Source organism: Mobula birostris, chromosome 5, assembly GCF_030028105.1.
Source record: "Mobula birostris isolate sMobBir1 chromosome 5, sMobBir1.hap1, whole genome shotgun sequence".
Classification (NCBI taxonomy): domain Eukaryota; kingdom Metazoa; phylum Chordata; class Chondrichthyes; order Myliobatiformes; family Myliobatidae; genus Mobula; species Mobula birostris.
In genome coordinates, this window is record NC_092374.1 from 181,319,729 (window position 1) to 181,343,796 (window position 24,068).

The window sequence follows — 24,068 nt, forward strand, 5'->3', positions numbered from 1 at the left end:
AGCCGCAGTTTAAATTCCATCTACAATCCACATTGAGGTCTGAAGACTGGCTGCTGTAAAAATTAGTATTTGCTTTATACCATAAAGCAACAAGTTAAGGCACTCCGAAACCCACCGGCGGTCGTTGCTAAATAACTGATCTATGCAGTTGGAGCACTAATATTCATAGCTGATAAAGACAGACAGGCACAGAAGCAATCGTACAGCAGTCATTCTCAACAAATACTGAAGGCAAATACTAATATAGGGTTTGCATAAAAACAATTGGAGAAAAGGGCAAGAGCAACCGTGGTTTCTTTCAACAAATACAGATAATTAAAAAAAATATAAACCTACTCTCTGAACTGAATGCGCTTTTTCATTGCTGTTTAACGAGTGTAATTTAATAACTTCGCATGTGCTACCAAAAACAACGTCTTTTCTCAAGAGTATATTAAATATAAACCAATTTACAATCAAATATTTAACTTTAGTAAAGCAGGCACTGCGGACCCCGACTTGCATATTTCGCCTGTGAGAAATACGTCCCCAAAGCGGAAATCGACGGGGGGGGGGGTGGAGTTGAGGTATGGATTGGAAATAAATAAAACAGAGGAAGACGACAACAGGAAACCGCCAGAGGCAAAGAATAAACTGATGCACATCCGCACCCCTAATCCCTCCCACTCTTACCCACACCACCATGCAGCAAAACCCGAGAGCTGATGAATTTTCCGTTATTTCCGATCTCTACCTTATTTGTAATTCGACATGTTGTTCTGCTCTCATTTCATCTCGCTCGTTCTGCTGGCGTCGCTGGGAGCTCCAGGTAAGATTCTAACCATCACGGAGCGGTAGAAAATATATTCTCATCTCAGTACCTATTAAGAAATTTGTCCAAATGCAAGCGCTCTGTTATTAGTTCCTGCGGGGGGGGGGGGGTTCGGGTGGGGCCGTGGTTGTCAACCCAGCTCAGCATTACTTGCGGCCAGCGCTGTTTATTCTTATGTTTAAAATGCCTTCATGGGATTATTGGTGGGACGTTCAAATTCATTTATAGTTACATTTTAGCTGGGGTTATGAAGTTACGCCCTTGTAGGTCACCCGAATTGTAACCGGGGTGTGTAAATCACCTCCCCGTCTGTATGTGACTGAGTAGGTTCTCTCCTCGGGTCTTAGCACCCGGCTTGTGTTTTATTTACTTATCGCAATAAAACGGGGCCCATGTAGCACCACTGCAGCGGCGTTACGGCGAGGGTCTATTAGAGTAAGCAGTGAACGAACAACTGGGCTGTACACAGCGCCGTGCGGGAGAAAGCATTGGGGCGATTGCAACAGATCTCCGCCACTGTGCTCGGCATGGCTACCCCCAGTTCCTCCCGCGGTCCAGGAAGAGCTTGCCCTACACGCTTTGGTAAAGGTGGTGACGCCGGAGCACCTTCGGCAGTATGTTCACCTGACATCACCATAATTGCGGGTCGAGGTACTGGCAGAGGCGGAGAGGGCAGAAGCAATTTTAGCCTCCCAAGCCGTTCCAGCATCGCCCCACATGCTGCGAGCCCGGGCTTTTATCACCGAGTTGGAGGAGGAAACTGACGAGGAGCAGCCCCGGAGACAGGTCCAACCTGTGCTGCGCTGGCCCCGTCACCTGCCAGGGAGCGATCTCTGCTACCGGTGTGGCGACTGTCTCGCTGCACCATGCTACAGCTCAGCGCAGCTATTGGGGAAACGCAGCGCCGCCTGAGACCTCCAGCAGAATTCCATCCGTTATCGCCTGTCCAGGTGAGCTGTTTGGGTGAAGAGCAAGGCTTATGGGAGGACTGTGTGGTGGAGGGCATCAGCAGACATCCCACCCTGCAAAACCTCGTTTCAGGGAGGTAGCACCATCAATTTGCGGGAGACTTCCGGGAGAAGTGGGATGTCTGTAATAGAGTAACTCCCTAGCAGCTGGCCAGCTTGAATTCCAGGCCGGGTCTTTATGTGCTGCTATTGTGACTCCCGTTTCCCCTTCCCCCACCAATACTCTGCAATCCCGTCTCCTTCAGATCCCATCGTCAGCTCCTGGGTCCTCAGAGGCTCCATCTTCCTCTCACCCCAACCCTCCCCACTCCATTGACACTCCCAGCCTCCCCCCTCTGATCCCAGCTCTCATCCGTGCAGGTAACATAGAAAATAGGTGCAGGAGTAGGCCATTCGGCCCTTCGAGCCTGCACCGCCATTCAGTATGATCATGGCTGATCATCCAACTCAGAACCCTGCACCAGCCTTCCCTCCATACCCCCTGATCCCTTTAGCCACAAGGGCCATATATAACTCCCTCTTAAATATAGCCAATGAACTGGCCTCAACTGTTTCCTGTGGCAGAGAATTCCGCAGATTCACCACTCTCTGTGTGAAGAAGTTTTTCCTCATCTCGGTCCTAAAAGGCTTCCCCTATATCCTCAAACTGTGACCCCTCGTTCTGGACTTCCCCAACATCGGGAACAATCTTCCTGCATCTAGCCTGTCCAATCCCTTTAGGATTTTATACGTTTCAATCAGATCCCCCTCAATCTTCTAAATTCCAACGAGTATAAGCCTAGTTCATCCAGTCTTTCATCATATGAAAGTTCTGCCATCCCAGGAATCAATCTGGTGAACCTTCTTTGTACTCCCTCTATGGCAAGGATGTCTTTCCTCAGATTAGGGGTCCAAAACTGTACACAATACTCCAGGTGTGGTCTCACCAAGGCCTTGTACAACTGCAGTAGTACCTCCCTGCTCCTGTACTCGAATCCTCTCGCTATAAATGCCAGCATACCATTCGCCTTTTTCACCGCCTGCTGTACCTGCATGCCCACTTTCAATGACTGGTGTATAATGACACCCAAGTCTCGTTGCATCTCCCCTTTTCCTAATCGGCCACCATTCAGATAATAATCTGTTTTCCTATTTTTGCCACCAAAGTGGATAACTTCACATTTATCCACATTAAATTGCATCTGCCATGAATTTGCCCACTCACCTAACCTATCCAAGTCACCCGGCATACTCTTAGCATCCTCCTCACAGCTAACACTGCCGCCCAGCTTCATGTCATCCGCAAACTTGGAGATGCTGCATTTAATTCCCTCATCCAAGTCATTAATATATATTGTAAACAACTGGGGTCCCAGCACTGAGCCTTGCAGTACCCCACTAGTCACTGCCTGCCATTCTGAAAACATTCCATTTATTCCCACTCTTTGCTCCCTGTCTGCCAACCAATTCTCTATCCACATCAATACCATACCCCCAATATCGTGTGCTTTAAGTTTGCACACTAATCTCCTGTGTGGGACCTTGTCAATAGCCTTTTGTAAATCCAAATATACCACATCCACTGGTTCCCCCCTATCCACTCTGCTAGTTACATCCTCAAAAAATTCTATGAGATTCGTCAGACATGATTTTCCTTTCACAAATCCATGCTGACTTTGTCCGATCATTTCACCGCTTTCTAAATGTGCTGTTATCACATCTTTGATAACTGACTCCAGCAGTTTCCCCACCACCGATGTTAGGCTAACCAGTCTATAATTCCCTGGTTTCTCTCTCCTTCCTTTTTTAAAAAGTGGGGTTACATTAGCCACCCTCCAATCCTCAGGAACTAGTCCAGAACCTAAAGAGTTTTGAAAAATTATCACTAATGCATCCACTATTTTTTGGGCTACTTCCTTAAGCACTCTGGGATGCAGACCATCTGGCCCTGGGGATTTATCTGCCTTTAATCCCTTCAATTTACCTAACACCACTTCCCTACTAACATGTATTTCGCTCAGTTCCCCCATTTCACTGGACCCTCTGTCCCCTACTATCTCCGGAAGATTATTTATGTCCTCCTTAGTGAAGACAGAACCAAAGTAGTTATTCAATTGGTCTGCTATGTCCTTGGTCCCCATAATCAATTCACCTGTTTCTGTCTGCAGGGGACCTACATTTGTCTTTACCAGTCTTTTTCTTTTCACATATCTATAAAAGCTTTTACAGTCAGTTTTTATGTTCCCTGCCCAGTTTTCTCTCATAATCTTTTCTCCCCTTCCTAATTAAGCCCTTTGTCCTCCTCTGCTGAACTCTGAATTTCTCCCAGTCCTCAGGTGAGCCACTTTTTCTGGCTAACTTGTATGCTTCTTCTTTGGAATTGATACTATCCCTAATTTCCCCTGTCAGCCACGGGTGCACTACCTTCCTTGATTTATTCTTTTGCCAAACTGGGATGAACAATTATTGTAGTTCATCCATGCGATCTTTAAGTGCTTCCCATTGCATATCCACCGTCAACCCTTTAAGTGTCATTTGCCAGTCTATCTTAGCTAATTCATGTCTCATACCACCAAAGTTACCCTTCTTTAAGTTCAGAACCTTTGTTTCTGAATTAACTATGTCACTCTCCATCTTAGTGAAGAATTCCAACATATTATGGTCACTCTTACCCAAGGGGCCTCTCACGACAAGATTGCTAATTAACCCTTCCTCATTGCTCAATACCCAGTCTAGAATAGCCTGCTCTCTAGTTGGTTCCTCGACATGTTGGTTCAAAAAACCATCCCGCATACATTCCAAGAAATCCTCTTCCTCAGCACCCTTGCCAATTTGGTTCACCCAATCTACATGTAGATTGAAGTCACCCATTATAACTGCTGTTCCTTTATTGCACACATTTCTAATTTCCTGTTTAATACCATCCCCAACCTCACTATTACTGTTAGGTGGCCTGTACACAACTCCCACCAGCGTTTTCTGCCCCTTAGTGTTATGCAGCTCTACCCATATCGATTCCACATCTTCCCGGCTTATGTCCTTCCTTTCTATTGCATTAATCTCCTCTCTAACCAGCAACGCCACCCCACCTCCTTTTCTTTCATGTCTATCCCTCCTGAATATTGAATATCCCTGAATGTTGAGCTCCCATCCTTGGTCACCCTGGAGCCATGTCTCTGTGACCCCAACTATATTATATTCATTAATAACAATCTGCACTTTTAATTCATCCACCTTCTTACGAATGCTCCTTGCATTGACACACAAAGCCTTCAGGCGCGCTTTTACAACTCTCTTAGCCCTTATACAATTATGTTGAAAAGTGGCCCTTTTTGATGCTTGCCCTAGATTTGTCGGCCTGCCACTTTTACTTTTCACCTTACTACTTTTTGCTTCTACCCTCATTTACACTCCTCTGTCTCTCTGCACTGGTTCCCATCCCCCTGTTGTGAACTAACCTCCTCTCGCCAGGCTTCTTTAATTTGTTTCCCACCCCCCAACCATTCTAGTTTAAAGTCACCTCAGTAGCCCTCGCTAATCTCTCTGCCAGGATATTGGTTCCCCTAGGGTTCAAGTGTAACCCGTCCTTTTTGTACAGGTCACGCCTGCGCCAAAAGAGGTCCCGATGATCCAAAAACTTGAATCCTTGCCCCCTGCTCCAATCCTTCAGCCACGCATTTATCCTCCACCTCATTGCAATCCTACTCTCACTGTCGCGTAGCACAGGCAGTAATCCCGAGATTACTACCTTTGCGGTCCTTTTTCTCAACTCCCTTCCTAGCTCCCTATATTCTCCTTTCAGGACCTTACCATCCCCTCCGAACTTCAACTGCCGGAGGCAGAATGCTCTGTCCTCAGTAAGGGCCTCACCTTTGTCCCTCTTTGCCCACACCTCAGCGAGTTCCGTGTTCGCCTTGATGCGGAACTTTTCTTCCGCCGTCTCCATCTCCGAGCCTACTTCTTTGGCAAGGACTCTTCCACCCCCACCAATGACTCCTTCTCCCATCTTCAACCCTCCTCTTCTTCATGGACACCCCACTCTGGTCTTCTGCCTGCTCTGGATCTCTTTATTGCTAACTGCCAACGGGACATCAACCGTCTCGACTTCACTGCACCTTGTCCCCATTCCAACCTCACTCCTTCCGAACGCTCTGCTCTCCACTCCCTCCGCACTAATCCTAACCTTATTATTAAACCCGCCGATAAGGGGGGTGCTGTTGTAGTCTGGCGTACTGACCTCTACCTTGCTGAGGCACAGCAACAACTCGCAGATACCTCCTCTTATTTACCCCTCGATCGTGACCACACTAAGGAGCACCAGGCCATTGTCACCCACACCATCACCGACTTTATCCGCTCAGGGGATCTCCCATCCACTGCTACCAACCTTATAGTTCCCACACCCCGCACTTCCCATTTCTACCTCCTACCCAAGATCCACAAACCTGCCTGTCCTGGCAGACCTACTGTCTCAGCTTGCTCCTGCCCCACCGAACTCGTTTCTGCATACCTCGACACAGTTTTATCCCCCCTTGTTCAATCCCTTCCTACCTATGTTCGTGACACTTCTCACGCTCTTAAACCTTTCGATGATTTTAAGTTCCCTGGCCCCCACCGCTTTATTTTCACCATGGATGTCCAGTCCCTATATACTTCCATCCCCCATCAGGAAGATCTCAAAGCTCTACGCTTCTTTTTGGATTCCAGACCCAATCAGTTCCCCTCTACCACCACTCTGTTCCGTCTAGCAGAATTAGTCCTTACACTTAATAATTTCTCCTTTGGCTCCTCCCACTTCCTCCAAACTAAAGGTGTGGCTATGGGCACCCGTATGGGTCCTAGCTATGCCTGCCTTTTTGTTGGGTTTGTGGAACAATCTATGTTCCGTGCCTATTCTGGTATCTGTCCCCCAGTTTTTCTTCACTACATTGATGACTGCATTGGCGCTGCTTCCTGCACGCATGCTGAGCTCGTTGACTTTATTGACTTTGCCTCTAACTTTCACCCTGCCCTCAAGTTTACCTGGTCCATTTCCGACACCTCCCTCCCCTTTCTAGATCTTTCTGTCTCTGGAGACAGCTTATCCACTGATGTCTACTATAAGCCTACTGACTCTCACAGCTATCTGGACTATTCCTCTTCTCACCCTGTCTCTTGCAAAAATGCCATCCCCTTCTTGCAATTCCTCCATCTCTGCCGCATCTGCTCTCAGGATGAGGCTTTTCATTCCAGGACGAGGGAGATGTCCTTTTTTAAAGAAAGGGGCTTCCCTTCCTCCACTATCAACTCTGCTCTCAAATGCACCTCCCCCATTTCACGCACATCTGCTCTCACTCTATCCTCCCGCCACCCCACTAGGAATAGGGATCCCCTAGTCCTCACGTACCACCCCACCAGCCGTCGGGTCCAACATATTATTCTCCGTAACTTCCGCCACCTCCAACGGGATCCCACCACTAAGCACATCTTCCCCCCCCCCCGCCGGCTTTTCGCAGGAATCGCTCCCTACGCGACTCCCTTGTCCATTCGTCCCCCCCATCCCTCCCCACTGATCTCCCTCCTGGCACTTATCCTTGTTAGTGGAACAAGTGCTATACATGCCCTTACACTTTCTCCCTTACCACCATTCAGGGCCCCAGACAGTCCTTCCAGGTGAGGCGACACTTCACCTGTGAGTTGGCTGGGGTGATATACTGCGTCCGGTGCTCCCGATGTGGCCTTCTATATATTGGCGAGACCCGACGCAGACTGGGAGACCGCTTTGCTGAACACCTACGCTCTGTCCGCCAGAGAAAGCAGGATCTCCCAGTGGCCACTCATTTTAATTCCACATTCTATTCCCATTCTGACATGTCTATCCACGGCCTCCTCTACTGTAAAAATGAAGCCACACTCAGGTTGGAGGAACAACACCTTATATTCCGTCTGGGTAGCCTCCAACCTGATGGCATGAACATTGACTTCTCTAACTTACGCTAATGCCCCACCTCCCCCTCGTACCCCATCCGTTATTTATTTTTATACACACATTCTTTCTCTCACTCTCCTTTTTCTCCCTCTGTCCCTCTGACTATACCCCTTGCCCATCCTCTGGTTCCGCACCCCCCCCCCAATCTTTCTCCCCGGACCTCCTGTCCCATGATCCTCTCATATCCCCTTTGCCAATCATCTGTCCAGCTTTTGGCTCCATCCCTCCCCCTCTTGTCTTCTCCTAACATTTTGGATCTCCCCCTCCCCCTCCCACTTTCAAATCTCTTACTAACTCTTCCTTCAGTTATTCCTGACGAAGGGTCTCGGCCTGAAGCGTCGACTGTACCTCTTCCTAGAGATGCTGCCTGGCCTGCAGCGTTCACCAGCAACTTTGATGTGTGCAGTTAGTTTAAGTAACGTCAGCTATGCTAATGAATGAATGACACCTATTAAACTCACCTCAACATGTCTTTTACAATCTTAACCCACCATAGGCAATAGAAAAGTCACTGTTGCAAATAGTGCAGTGAGCAACAAACACTTATTATTTTGACCCCTATTAGGCAGGGGTACACTTTAGGGTAGTATGGGGTGACGTACGTTTTATTTTTTTCGGAACACTCTCTCTCTCTTTCTTTCGTGGTCTCTCGCGCTCTCGCATACTTTCTCTCACTCGCTCTCAAAAAATTGATTTCCGTGATATTGCATATAATTTGTGGGCATCAGGGAACCACTATTAATATGCTGGAGACTTCTGGAACTTCTGGGAGATGTGGGATGTCTGCATCAGATGCCTTGAGTTGGTGGATACAGGGTCAACCATCACCATCAAACGTCCGCGTGTCCTCCCCAACACGGACCAGCTGTCCCCGTCTAGGTGGACAATGATGGCGGTCCAGCTGGCTATGGTCACTGGCGACTATGCAGCGATGAGAGGGAAGAGTTCGCCGTGCATCGCAGTGGGGGAAAAGACAGTGGAGCACAAGGTGTGGCTAGCCGACTTCCGGAGTCCACCGCACCCCAGGCGGCGGCGTCAACCACCACCCGGACTTTATTACGGACTCTGGAGTTGCTGGGGAAGGCTGACCCTTTGGATAGGAGCAGCGTGGCACTCTGGGGTTCATCAGCCCGCTCCAGCATTCCTAATGGCCAGCGGTATTTATTATTCTTGTTTTCAAATAGGTTCATGTGATTATGGCGTGATGTTCAAGTTCGTTTATTGCTACAATTCAGCTTGGGTTATGCAGTTATTCGCCTGTATGTTTGTGGGTCACGTTGACTGTAATTGGGGTGTGTAATAAACACTCCCCCCCCCCCCCGCCCCACGTGACTGGGTGTGTGAATGTGTTTTCTCCCTGGGTCATAGTTCTCTATCTGTTTTTTGTGGTTGTTACAATAAAATGGCTGTTGAGTTAAATGAGTTCTTCTCGTCTGTTATCATGGACTGAATGCTCACCACAATATATTCCAATGCATGTCATCAGATCTGCTGGTATTTCATACTTTGAAGCCACACACCATCTATACTGATGGGTTTAGAGCTGTTTGATGCAGAGAGGGCCCTGGAAGTTTACATTGGGAGTTCGCTCTGTATTCCCAATGTGGAAATAATGTTCTCAAAGCTATCTGAAATGCTCCTTGTGTTAAACACCTTGGAGTTCCCATTAGTTTAGCTGATGTTATACTTTTTCAATAAGGCTTTGAGAAATCCTCTGATCCTATCCTCTGTACAGCTGGCAATCTCAAACCATGACAGAGCTCTCTGCCATTACTTTTTGCCTACTTAACACCTTGCCCTCAAATGTTTCCTTCCCCTGCTTACAATCTCCAGTATTTCCATTCCTCCAGTATGCATCATCTCCATAGTTCCTTAAGAATATCCTGATGTAGGCAGCTTTGCTGTCCAGTTGTTCCAGGGTTGAGTGAAGAGTCAATGAGATGACATTTTTTGTGAACCTGTAGTGCCAGCAGCGAAGTTGGAGTGGCTACAAGTCACCTCTTAGGCAGGAGTTGTTGTGTTTCATCACCAACCTCTTAAAACACTTCATCACTGTGGATGTAAGTGCTATTGGATGCTGGTCATCGAGGCAGGTCCCCGTTCTTCTCAGACACCGGTATAAGTGAAACCTGCTTGAAGAAGATGGACTGCCAACGTGAGAGGTTGAAGATCTGAGTGCACACTCCACCCAGTTGATCAGCACAGATATTTAGTACTTGGCCAGGTACCCCTTCTGGGTTGGATGTATTTCATGGGTTCACCTTCCTGAAGGATACACACACACGTCGGCCTCAGGGACTGAAATCACAGGATCATCGGGGCTGCATTAGTTACCAATGGTTCTTCCATGTCTACTATCTGCTGAAGGATTCTGTGAATTAGCAGCCCTGGCCCAGCGTCTCCCCAGCTGATATGGTGCACATGATAAAGTTTTAAGGGAATTGGGGGATTCTCAGATTCCTGTAGATAATGGATTAAGGTTGAATACTGACTGTACCTGTGTATTTTGGTTTGAGAGTAGTTGCAGAATGTCTGAGCAGCTGCTCTTTAGGGTGAGGTAAGGATTAAAAGCTCACACAGACCCACAAGTGGATGTCTCCTGACTTTTCACATCTTTTTGGTTTGGACAAAAGGGGCAGGGCATTCCTTACATTCCTTTCCTAATTTCGGAAGAGTCTCTTATCTAAATTATTAAATTCTGCTCTATTTGAGTATCTGGAATATCCATTGATCTGACTGTTCTTTTGTATTGAGATATTAAAGGTTCAATCTGTCCTGCTAACGTGTAAATGCTGAGAAGAGGACAGATTGCCAGACAAGATCATGCAGGATGTGAGAATTAATTATACTCTATTCCCTGTTTACCTCTGCCTAATGTGATTAAGTACATTTACCTCTGTTTTAGGTGATTAAGTGGCCTTTGTCATGGACTATCACTGTTGCTAGGCTTTCGTGACAAAGATAGTATAAAAAACTATGTTCCTCTGTGCTCATTACAGAGCACAGCATCCACTTTTTTGAGAATCGACAAGACCAATATCTGGTGATTAACCTGATGTAATGAAACAAGTACCACAATTTACTCTTTTCCGTGGCTGACTCTCTGTGAGTGCAGATGGAAGGTTCTCTCTCATAATTTGCTACTAATAGAGGTGGATAAGAATCAACGATGGTACTTGTTTCATTACATCAGGTTGATCACCGTTAACACACAGATATTGGTTTTGTTGATTCTCAGAAAAGTGGATGCTGTGCTCTGTGATGAGAGTGAATGGGAGTGAGACGTGTCTCAGATTCCAGCTTTAGGAATGTAGGAATTGTTTTACCACTGAGGTTAAAATGTAGAAAAAAGGCTTTCAATATTAAACAGGCAGCAGGCCTGAATAGGGATCTTGACAGGATGAAAGTCTGGGCAGACGACTGGAATATCACCTTTGTGCCTACTAAGTGCAAGGCAATGGTGATGTCTAGGAAGAGAAATCCATCTAACCCCGACCTGTATTTTGGGAACTGCAAGCTGGATTTAAAGAAGGAGCTAGTAATCCTTGGTGTTAATATTGATAGCAAGTTGGTGTGGGATAAACACCTTTCCACTATTTCAAACAAGGGCTTGGAGCTCTGCAGACAGAAGCATCCAAACTAGACAAAGAGGGCAGAGCCACAGTTTGCAAAGCCCAGGTACGAAGTATCATGGAGTATTCCTGCTTATCATGGATGAATGCCTCACAGAGTGTCCTCAGCCAGCTTGATTCCATTCAAAGAAAGGCTGTCAGGATTATAGGTGTAGATGAAGCCACAACTCATGAGAAGCTATTCATCAGTAGCTTACACTACAGGCGACAGGTTGCTGCAGCTACTGTGCTAAACAAAATGCACACCAGCCACAGCCCTGCAGACCTTTGCACCATGCTGCCTTCATCTTATGAGAGACGGTGCACCACACGATCAAGTTTACCTATGCCTGCTCATGCTGTTTCTATGCCTGATGCGAGAACCTACACACTGGATAGAAGCTTCCTTCACTGTGCTATCAGAATTTGGAACAGCCTTCCAGATGCTGTGGTTGGAAACATCTGCGACGATGGGTCCAAGCCTTCAAGAGTCGAGTGCACAAACACCTATCATCTCTGGGAGGGAAGTCACATGCTTCTTCATAAGCTATCATGAAAGGGACCAGGATGGCAATGCTTGGTTGTTGGTAGGTAGGGTTAATACCTGACTTCAAGAGCACTTGTGAGTTATGTTCCAGTTGGACTTAGTCCTTAAACTGCTGGGGAACAGTGAGGAAAGACCAGGTGCTGTTTTCTCCCGGTCGGGATTAGGTTTTAGTTCCAAGTGTTCCTGCCATGTTTTGTCACCCTGCAACATTATCCTTCAATCTCTTTGAATTATGGAGGACAACATGTGTATAAATGTCTCTCTCCAGCAGACTTCATCATGATCATCATGACTCCAGTATTTCTACTATTTTTTAATGTTTCTTAATTGTACATATGAATTTTGTGTTCTATCACTGAGGAGCGGTGAACCATCTGATTGGCCTATCAGAGTTCTCTTTGGGGACTAGATGACTTGATCAGCATTTCTGATCTGGCTATTGTTCACGATTACACTTAATATATTAAAAAAACATTTTTTTTCTGAAAATCTTAGATGGTTGCATATTGGCTTTCAGTAATGTAACCCCCGAGTACTGTAACTTAATTGGCTTCAATTTGGAGCTTTACAAAATATAAAGAAAGGCTGTTTTTAATTATGATGATTTTCCCTCTGACCTTTTCGGGGAGCTTGGAGAGGCTAGGTAGTGGTTGCTGTGCTTAAGAGGAATTTAAAAAGGTACATGAAAATGAAGGGAATCGAACATGTAGGCAGATGGGATTTGTTTCATTTGTCATCGTGGGCTGAAGGGCCTGTTCCTGGCTCTACTGTTCTGTGATATGGATGAACCCATTAACTTTGTTTGCACGATTGATGGAAATTCTGGTTCCACGTTGTCAAGTTCCAAAACTCTAGGATGGCATTCTATAAATGTCTGTTGATATGATATATTGTGATTTGTGATTATACCTCAGTTATGCTGCTGAATAATCAAAATTTTACCACGAGAGTTCAAAGAATGTTTTTCTTTTTTTTTATCCAAATTAGAGAAATGGAAAGTAGTAAATGGGACCATTGGTTCATCGTTTTTTCTGGATCCTGAACACGAAGGTGATCTCAGCAGGAGTGAAATTTTATGGACCTTCACTGGCAGCAACAAAAGCCTTGTTACTATTTTGGATCACGTTCCAGATAAACCTGTGGAGAAACCATATGAACAATTCAGATCCCGTTTACAGTTTAATGCTTCTACTGGCTGTCTGCTGGTATACAGGATAAAACCTGAGGATCAAGGTGTTTATAATTTTGTTGTAGATGAGAGAAGAACAACTACAATAGAATTGCTTCTCTTCTGTAAGTATTCACTTGTTTGTGTATCTTGAAAATGCTGAAGCTGTTGAATTATTTACTCTTTTGCTCAAGACCTGTTCACACAGGATTTGTTATTATTGATACCATTGTAAATTAATTAGTTTCTTCACCCGGAAGATATAACATTAGTAAAATAAACGTAGCTGATCATTCAGCCTCTATCGTATCTACATATATATTTACTCTCCCTCTGAGGAGTTGCTATGGTATTGTGATCTACCATATATTTCTGTCCCGGTGGGATGAACCCAGACAAAAGAAAATCTGCAGTTGCTTTAAATCCAAGCAACACACACAAAATGCTGGAGGAACTCAGAAGGCCAGGCAGCATCTATGGAAAAAAAACAATCGATGTTTCGGGCCAAAACACTTTGTCAGGACTGGAGAAAAACAAAAGCTGAGGAGTAGATTTGAAAAGTTGGCAAGGGGAGAGAGAAACACCAGGCAAGAGGTGAAACCTGGAGGGGGAGGGATGAAGTAAAGAGCTGGGAAGATGATTGGTGAAAGAGACAGAAGGCCATGGAAGAAAGAAAAAGGGGGAAAGAGCACCAAAGGGAGGCAATGGGCTGTCAAGGAGATGAGTGAGAGAAGGAAAAAGGGAATGGAAATGGAGAGGTGGGGGGAGGGTTGGGGGGCATTGCCAGAAGTTTCAGAAATGAATGTTCATGTCATCAGGTTGGAAGCTACCTAAAAGGAATATAAGGTGTTGTTCCTCCAACCTATGTGTCGCCTCATCACAACATTAGTTGCAGGCCACAGCTTCAACTTAGTGCAGACGAGTAAACCCCAATGAGTACCAGTCAAGAAGATATAACAGAATCTACACTTACTGAAGAAATTGAGGTGCGCAAGGCTCTCTGTCCCCATCCTAAGAACTTTGTATAGGAGTACCATCCAGTGTCCTGTCTGGCTGAATCATTTTATGGTACAGAAGCTGCAAGGCATCAGACTGCAAGACCCTACTGAGGATAGGAAAAAACTACTGAAGAGGGTCATTGGAGACTCCCTCTCCCCTATTTGTGACTTTTACTAGGAGCGTTGTAGACTGGGCACCCGAAGCGTTGTTGAGAACCCCTACCAACCATCACAATCTCTTTGACCCACTATCATCAGCAAGGAGTTAGAGGTGTACCAGGACTAGGATGGCCAGATAGGGTAACAGGTTCTTCCCTCAGGCTGTGAGATTAACCCTAACTCTAAATCTAAGGAATACCCGGCTACCACCAAGGTCTCGTCACAAGGGGTAAGAAATTAAAAGTTGTGAGTTTTTACACCCCTGGAACACAGCCCATGCTGCTTCCCTGTGAAATTTCACTCTGCAGGCTGTCTCTGAATATATTCTAGAAGGCGATAACAGATTTCTAGGCACTCAAAAAACACCCAGCAGGGGTATCGATAAAACAACTGTGTTAAAAATAGCAATTCAGCCACAATTGTATTGAACAGCAAAACAGGTTCGAAGGTCAAACATCTGATCCCTCCTGTTAAATTTTCTGTACCATTTCTCTCTAACCTTTTGGGACTGACTGGGTATATAAGGCAGAAAATCCTTTTGGAGATGAGGAATTTCTTCAACAAAGATTTGTCACTGGTATGTAGAAATCTCCTGTCCTTCATTGGAACCTGATAGTATCTCCCCTGCATGCAGGCTTTTCAGGTTTTCAGGTGTATCATTGAACTGTTGGGTTCAATCACAAAGCCATTGAGAGCCAAACCCAGGATTATCATGGTAACAGTCTCTCCTTTCCTCAGTCATTATTTCTATGGAGTGAGGAGCCCATGGACTGAGGACTTCAAACAGAAAAAAGCCTTGACTGCCATTTCATAAAAGGCGTTTATCAATACATTTACTGGTGTCTTGTCTCTCTGCCTGCTGGAGGGCCCCCTGCTGGTAACATTGTTGTTGTCAGCAGCAAGTTTCGAGCAGTAAGTTCACAAACTTAGAAACAACTTTTGGTCTGGTATCATTTGCCTTTTGTGGAAGAAAATTACAAATATTCTTTGCATGGAAAGTGTTCAAATTTCATACATAAAGCACTGGCTCCAATTTCAAATGGTCTTATCATCTGTTGTTTTTTGGTTTATTTTGTTGATCTACAATCATTCTGTAAAATGCATTTATTTGTTCATAACTCAACCAATGAGGGCTAATTTGAAAAAAAGAATGAAATATTACTGCTCATTATTCAACAATTTTCCCTCTAGATAAGCTGTCGAAAATTTTCATAAGGAGCTATAGCGTTGCTGGCAACACCATCCAACTCACCTGTGAGGTTGATGGAAATCCTCATAAATATGAATGGCTGAAAAATGGAGGGGAAATCTCACAGCGTCACTGGCTAATCAATGAAAGCAGAAGCCTCATCTTGACTGACTTTGCAAATGTATGTAGAACGTACACCTGTGTTGCCTCCAATCCTATCAGCTTAGTCCAGGCAAATTACACCGTAAATCCCCCAGGTAAGGTTCATTTATAAAGATATCTTAAAGGTATATGTCACAATCTTTGTGGACTTTGGAATGCAGGCTGTGTTAATCAAACAGTAGCAAAGATTGCTAATAGTGGAATTAATAGATATTTTGCTACAATTTAAAAGGGTTGGACTGAGCGAGGAAGGGTGACTCCTGGCTGGGTGAAAGGGTTGCCAATTAGTTATCACTCAGAGAAAGATGAAGGGAAGGGTAATCAGGAGAAGTTGGTGGATTCTGAACTGTTCTGTGACAGGGATTGGGTGAGACGATGCCCTTTTGAATTCTTTGGGGAAATCCAATTAGTTTAACAACATGAACAACACACACAAAATGCTGGACAACTTAATAGGTCAGACTATATCTATTGGAGGAAATGAACAGCTGACGTTTCATGTAGAGATCCTTCATCAGGACTGGAAAGGAAGGAGGCGGAATCCAGAATAGACGGTTAGGAGGAGGGGGAGGACAACGAGCTGGCAGGAAATATGAGAAGAGGGACGAAAGGGAATGATGTGAGAAGCTATGAGGTGAGAGGCAGTAGTAGTAAAGGGCTGAAGAAGAAGGAATCTGACAGGATAGAAGACCATGAAACAAAGGGAAGGAGGTGGGGAACCAGAGAGAGGTGATGGACAGTCATGAGGTCGGTGTTGGCGAAGAGCTGAAGTGAGAGGCCACTGGAATAAGGGAAAACAAAAGGCAGTGGTGGAAGTGGAGGTTGATGAGAAACAGTGTGTGGTTACAGAAAGTTAGAGAAATTGATGATCTTTTATCATGCTTTGTGTATGTTGCTTTAGATCTCCAGCATCTGTAGAATTTGTTGCGTCTTGGTTTTATAATATTGCAGTTTCTGAATTTCAGATCCAAACCTTTCTCTTGCCACCCACAGTTACCAACTATCAAAAAAAAACGCAAACAACAGGAATTCTGCAGATGCTGGAAATTCAAGCAACACACGTCAAAGTTGCTGGTGAACGCAGCAGGCCAGGCAGCACCTCTTCCTACAGATGCTGCCTGGCCTGCTGCGTTCACCAGCAACTTTGATGTGTGTTACCAACTATCATATTGATTTGTGTAGTATCCTTTCTCACATAAGAATGCTGAAGTAGATTTTCCCTGGTCTTCAATTATCTGGCTCAAGCAGCTTACAAACCGGGCAGGTTTGACAGTAAGTGTAGGATATCAAGCTTCTTGGATATGACAGCACTGCACCTGGCAGGAATGCATAATTAGTATTACTGTGGAATTTACTTTACTGTGGAAGTAGGGAGATTGACTGATTTTTACTTTCTTTTAACTAGCGGTATGTGGAACAACAATCACATCCTGACTATTGCTGATTAGCTCTGTGTGTCAGATCAAGTAATTTGCCAGCATCTGCTGCCCAGTGTTGTATATGATGAGAGACTACTTGGGCAAACCATTCTGTAGAGAATGTGCAGAGAAAATAAAACTTGAGCCTACAGTGGGAAACGGAGATATCTGTTATTTTTCATTAACACACCTGTGCAAAAAGAACATGTGGTATAAGACACACTGTTGATCAGTCAGCACCCATTCTGTGTACCACATATGATTGATTTCATTGATTTGTTCCCAGTCCTGACTACTACCTCCTCCCTACCAAAAATATTTAGACACCTGCTGAGCTGGAATAATTACCTGATATTTTCTGTTTTTGATACCTGCAGTACATCTTCCAGTGCTTATGCACACTCAATGGATCAGGAGAAGGTGATTCCAATCTGATACGTTCCAAGCAATGCTTAAATTCAAACCATTAAGAAGATTTCTGCTTTCCTCGATAAATTATATCAGTAGTTGTTTTCGATGTCATCTTTAAAATCACAAGAGGCCTCTTTTTCTCTTTTGGAGAAAATTTATGCCTCTTTCATTTAATTCTTTATGGTATCAGTATTGCTTGCAAATAGATTCAGTACTGGGTTAACTGCATGAGGTTGCACTGAAATATCACCCATTGAAAACATGCCCTCAGCAATTTTCCATCAATTGACAATTTGCTCACAGTCCCTAATATAGGCTGTCAGCAGGTGAGGCACTGACAGTTCTATTTGATAGTTCCCTGAGAATCAATGTAATCTCTTCCTGTTACTGCCCATAGTGAACTTTTTCCCTCGGTGTCAGCTCTGCCTGATGTGGCAGTATTCTCACCTCTGAATTCCAGATTGTGGGTTCAGATCTCATTCTAATATCTTAATCAGAATCAGATCCAAGGTTTGATATCACTGGCATATGTCATGAAATTTGTTGTTGTGCAGCAGCAGTACATTGCAATACATAATAAAAAATACAACCAGTAATTATATAATTAAATGTGCAAAAGAGAGCAAAATAGACAAAACTAATGATTTAGTGTACCTGGTTTCATTGTCCATTCAAAAATTCTATGGTTGTTGTCAAAAAACTGTTACTAAAACATTGCGTATATGTCTTCAGGCTCCTGTACGACCTCCTTGGTGGTCACAATGAGAAGGAAACGTGTCCTGGGTGATGGGGGTTCTTATTGCTGGATACCACATTGTGAGGCTTTGCCATCTGAAGATATCCACGATGCTGGGGATGCAAGTTCCAATGATGGAGCTGGCTCGTGTGTAACTTTCTGCAGTTGTCTATGATCCTGTGCAGTGACCCCTCCATTCCAGACGGTGATGCAATTAGTTGGAGTGCTCCCCACAGTACATATGTAGAAATCTGTGAGCGTCTTTGGTGGGGAAACTGCTGGAGTCAGTTATCAAAGATGTGATAACAGCACGTTTGGAAAGCGGTGAAATCATCGGACAAAGTCAGCATGGATTTGTGAAAGGAAAATCATGTCTGACGAATCTCATAGAATTTTTTGAGGATGTAACTAGTAGAGTGGATAGGGGAGAACAGGTGGATGTGGTATATTTGGATTTTCAAAAGGCTTTTGACAAGGTCGGAGATCAGTGTGCAAACATAAAGCACACGGTATTGGGGGTAAGGTATTGATGTGGATAGAGAATTGTTTGGCAGACAGGAAGCAAAGCGTGGGAATAAACGGGACCTTTTCAGAATGGCAGGCAGTGACTAGTGGGGTACCGCAAGGCTCAGTGCTGGGACCCCAGTTGTTTACAATATATATTAATGACTTAGATGAGGGAATTAAATGCAGCATCTCCAAATTTGTAGATGACACAAAGCTGGGCAGCAGTGTTAGCTGTGAGGAGGATGCAAAGAGGATGCAGGGTGACTTGGGTAGGTTAGGTGAGTGGGCAAATACTTGGTAGATGCAATTTAATGTGGATAAATGTGGGGTTATCCACTTTGGTGGCAAAAACAGGAGAACAGATTATTATGTGAATGATGGACGATTAGGAAAAGGGGAGGTGCAACGAGACCTGGGTGTCATTATACACCAGTCATTGAAAGTGGCCATGCAGGTACGGCACACAGTGAAAAAGGCAAATGGTACGCTGGCATTCATAGCAAGAGGATTTGAGTACAGGAGCAGGGAGGTACTACTGCAGTTGTACAAGGCCTTGGTGAGACCACACCCTGGAGTATTGTGTGCAGTTTTGGTCCCCTAATCTGAGGAAAGACATTCTTGCCATAGAGGGAGTACAAAGAAGGTTCACCAAAATTGATTCCTAGAATGGCAGGACTTTCATATGATGAAAGAATCCATCGACTAGGCTTATACTCACTGGAATTTAGAAGATTGACGGGGGATCTTATTGAAACATATAAAATTCTAAAGGGATTGGACAGGCTAGATGCAGGAAGATTGTTCCTGATGTTGGGGAAGTGCAGAATGAGGGGTCACAGTTTGAGGATAAAGGGGAAGCCTTTTAGTACTGAGATGAGGAAAAACTTCTTCACACAGAGAGTGGTGAATCTGTGGAATTCTCTGCCACAGGAAACAGTTGAGGCCAGATCATTGGCTATATTTAAGAGGGAGTTTGATATGACCCTTGTGGCTAAAGGGATCGGGGGTATGGAGAGAAGGCAGGTACAGGGTTCTGAATTGGATGATCAGCCATGATCATACTGAATGGCAGTGCAGGCTCGAAGGGCCGAATGGCCTACTCCTGCACCTATTTTCTATGTTTCTATGACATACTAAGTGTCTTCAAACTCCTAATGAAATGTAGCCTCTGTTGTGCCCTCTTTGTAATTGTGTCAATGTGCTGGGCCCAGTATAGATCTTCAGAAATGTTGCACCCAGGAACTTGAAACTGCTCACCCTTCCCACTGTTGATCCCTTGATGAGGACTGATGAGTGTACCCTCGACTTCCCCTCCCTGAAGTCCACAATCAGTTCTTTGGAATTACTGACATTGAACGCTGGGTTGTTGTGGTGACACCACTCAACTAGCTGATCTATCTTGCTCCTCATCACCATCTGACATTCTGCCAACGTTAGTTATGTCACCGGCAAATTTATAGATGGCGTTTGACCTGTGCTTCACCACACAGTTATGGGTGTAGAGAGACTAGACCATTGTTTCCAATCTACTCTGACTATCATTCCCCGTTGAGGAAGTCAAGGATCCAGTTGCAAAGTGGGGTACAGAGGCCCAAGTTTGGAGCTTGTTGATTGGTACTGAGGGCATGATGGTGTTAAACGTAGAGTTGTAATCAATAAACAGCAGCCTAAAACAGGTATTACTGTTGTCAGGTAATCCGTGGCTGAGTGGAGTGTCAGTGAGATTGCATCCACTGCAGATGTATGTTGGTGATAGGTAAACTGCAGTGGTACAGCTCCTTGCTTAGGCAGGAGTTGATTCTCATCATGACCAACCTCTCAAAGCATTTCATCACAGTAGATATGAGTGCTACCGGGCAATGGTTGTTGAGGCAGCTCACCCAGCTCCTTTTGGGCACCAGTGTAATGGTTGCCCTTTTGAAGCAGCTGGGAATCTCCAACAGCAGCAGTGAGAGACTGACGATGTTCTTCAATATTCCCACCAGCTGGTTGGCACAGGTTTTCAGTGGCCTACCAGGTACGTCAGAGCCTGACGTTCTGCAGAGGCTTGTCCTCATGAAAGGTGTTCTGACGTTGGCCTCTGAGACAAATTATAGGGTCACCAGGTGGTGTTGGGATTCACACAGGTCTCGTTTTATTCTCTCTTTCAAAGTGTTCATGAAAAGTGTTTCGCTCATCTGGAGTGAAGCATTAGAGACATTCATAAGACCATAAGACATAGGAGCAGAATTAGGCCATTTGGCCCATTGAGTCTGCTCCCCAATTCAATCATGGCTGATCTTATTTTCCCCTCGTCAGCCCCATTCCTCAGCCTTCTGCCCGTAACATTTGATGACCAGAATAATCAAGAACCTAGCAAACTCTGCCTTAAATACGCCCAACGACCAGGCCTCCACAGCTACATGTGGTATTAAATTACACAAATTCACCACCTTCTGGCTAAAGAAATTACTCCACTCTGTTTTAAATGGATGCCCCTCTATCCTGAGGTTGTGCCCTCTTGTCCAAGACTTCCCCACCATGGGAACCATCCTTTACTCTGTCTCGGCCTTTCAACATTTGAAAGGTTTCAATGGGATCCTGCCTCATCCTTCTAAATTCCAGTGAATACAGACCCAGAGCCATGAAACATTCTTCGTATGATAATCGTTTCATTCACAGAATCATCCGTGCGAGCCTCCTCTGAACCACTCCCCCCAGTGCCAGTATATCTCTTCCCTCATCTTTTCTTAGATGAGGAATCCAAATCAGTTCACAATATCCAAGGCAAGGCCTCATCAGTGCTCCACAAAGCCTCAGCAACACACCCTGTTCCTGCACTCTAGACCTCTTGAAATGGATGCTAACATTGCATTTGCTTTCCTCACCACTGACTACCTGCAAGTTAACTTTTAGGGTTTCTGTGTAAGGACTCCGAAGTCCCTTTGCATCTCAGATTTTTTCGATTTTCTTGCCATTTAGAAAATAGTCTGCTCATTTATTTCTTCTACCAAAATGCACAACCATGCATTTTCCAACATTGTATTTTATTTGCCACTTACTTGCCCATTCTCCTAATCTGTCTCAGTCCTTCTGCAGCCTACCAGTTTCCTCAACACTACCTGCCCCTCCACCAGTCTTCGTATCATCTAGAAACTTAGCAACAAAGCCATCTATTCTATCATCTAAATCATTGACGCACAGTGTAAAAAGAAGTAGTCCCAACACTGACCTCTGTGGAAAACCACTAGTCACTGGCAGCCAACCACAAAAGGCATGATGTTAGGTTTTGCCCTGTAGGAAATAACAGTCTGCAGGTACTGCAAGTAAGCACAAAATCCCAGAAGTGCTTTCTGGGCCATGGCCCTGTTTTGGTTGTGGTTCTTCTTTCAGTAGAGAAGGAGAGGATCAAAGCAAGCTGCAGAGAGTTGTAAAGTTAGCCAGTTCCACCATGTGCACTAACCTCTGTCGTATCCAGGACATCTTCAAGGAGCGATGCATCAAAAAGACAGCGTCCATCATTAAGTAACCCTATCACCCAGGCCGTTCCTTGTTTTCATTGCTTCCATCAGGAGAGAGGTACAGAAGCCTGAAGGCATGTATATGTACATACTGCAATTCAGTGTTTTATCCCATTATAATGTATTGTATTGTACTGCCGTTGTAAAGTCAACAAATTTCACAATGTAGGCTGGTGATGTTAAACCTGATTCTGATTAAGTTCACTCTTGTGCTCCAGAATATTTATTTCTCAACCATTATTAACAAATCAGATTTTCTGTTTCAGCAGATTAAATCTTCCTCTTACAAATTGCAACAGTGAAATCATATAAATCATCACATTCTCTAAAAATACACTGGATAGATCAAGGTTTTGTTTTATAACTACATATAAATTCACCAAGATCTGTGATGAGTTGAATAACCAACTAAATTAATGCAGGCATCGCTGAATAGACCACATTCACCATGCATTCTTGGAGGTATGATAACTCAGTTGCAGTAATGCAGTAGACAAGAACCTTCATTCATTACGGACTTGAAGCAACATCAACCCTAATTTAATTTCAATTTCCTGACAGATGAGTCTACCAAATGGTCTGTATTGAAATATGGGAGTACTAATGGTCATTTTCTCAAATGCCTTTTTAAATTGTGTGATTAGATAGGCTTGGACTCTTTTCACTGGCAAAAAGACTATCAGGTGGGTGACCTTAATAGAATTTTAAAAGCAATCAGGAGGAACATAGGAAAGATGGATTGTCGCAGTCTTTTTCCAGGTAGGGGAGTCTAAAACTAGAGGTCATAGGTTTAAGGTGAGAAGGGAAAGGCATGGGGGAGCTGAGAGAAAGGTGTTTCACACTTGAGGGGGTGGGTATATGGATCAAGGTGTCAGATAAAGCAGTAGAGTCAATTACAAAATGTAAAATACATTCAGAGAGGTATGTGTATAGAAAAGATTATGAGCAGGGGTTCAGGATCTTTTTACACCATGGACTAATAGAATTTGCCAAGGGTTCTGTTGACCCCAGGTTGGGAATCCCAGGTAACTGGGACCATCTCATTAAGATACTTTGGTTGACATGGACAAATTGGGTCAAAGCACCTGTTTTTGTTGTTTATAACTCTCTGACTCTGTTCTATTATGTGAATATTTCAATAACAGGTATTTCTGGCAAAGACTCTATAATTATTATTGCGTCAATCACAGGACTGGTATCATCTTTGGTATCTTATAGTGGATTCTTGCTTCTGTCATGTTTGGAGAAGAAATCAAAGCAAGGTAATGTATGTGTCCAATGTTGAATAGGTTGTGAGGCTTCAATATCCATCACCGAGTTTTGCTGGGTATCACCTCAATAAATCAACCAGCTAGCCAGAATGATATCGCTGTCAGAATGGGTCTGGGGCATGGGAGGGATAAACTGACTTGGCTTTGTCCTTCCTAATCTACCTGTAGTGGATGCTTCTGCCGACAATAGTATTAGTGGAAGTGAGTGCCACACAGGCCTTGTGAAGGCAAGTCTTTGCACCTTCCATCATGTTGTGTTTCTCTGCAAGCATGCTGAATAGGATTGACTTGCAGTAGAACAGATTTGGCAGCTTTAAAACTAGGCATCTGTGAAACATGATGGATCATTTTCATTGGCAGAAATGCATATGTGTACAGCATGGTGTTCGTAGCCTTTCTGGAGTGCAGATCATCAATACTATAGGTGAGATGTTGTGGGTCTCATCAATACTATAGGTGAGATGTTGTGGGTCTCATCAATACTATAGGTGAGATGTTGTGGGTCTCATCAATACTATAGGTGAGATGTTGTGGGTCTCATCAATACTATAGGTGAGATGTTGTGGGTCTCATCAATACTATAGGTGAGATGTTGTGGGTCTCATCAATACTATAGGTGAGATGTTGTGGGTCTCATCAATACTATAGGTGAGATGTTGTGGGTC

The 24,068-nt window shown here is 44.4% G+C and overlaps 1 protein-coding gene across 6 annotated transcripts in view; it reads left to right on the plus strand.

The window, feature by feature from the left end:
• The first annotated feature begins 631 nt into the window (after positions 1-631).
• Positions 632-24,068, plus strand: part of LOC140198100 (CD48 antigen-like) — a 54,671-nt gene continuing 31,234 nt past the window's right edge. For 3 of the 6 annotated variants that reach the window (XR_011886100.1, XM_072259003.1, XM_072259004.1), the window contains exons 1-4: positions 639-808; positions 12,872-13,177; positions 15,401-15,655; positions 23,278-23,394. Coding sequence is in view for 5 of the 6 variants with exons in the window: in XM_072259003.1 (XP_072115104.1) it covers positions 751-808; positions 12,872-13,177; positions 15,401-15,655; positions 23,278-23,394 (736 nt within the window). In the remaining variant the exon portion in view is untranslated. Of the gene's footprint in view, positions 809-12,871; positions 13,178-15,400; positions 15,656-23,277; positions 23,395-24,068 lie in introns of all 6 variants that reach the window. The other 3 variants (XM_072259002.1, XM_072259001.1, XM_072259005.1) reach the window with 3 other exon arrangements.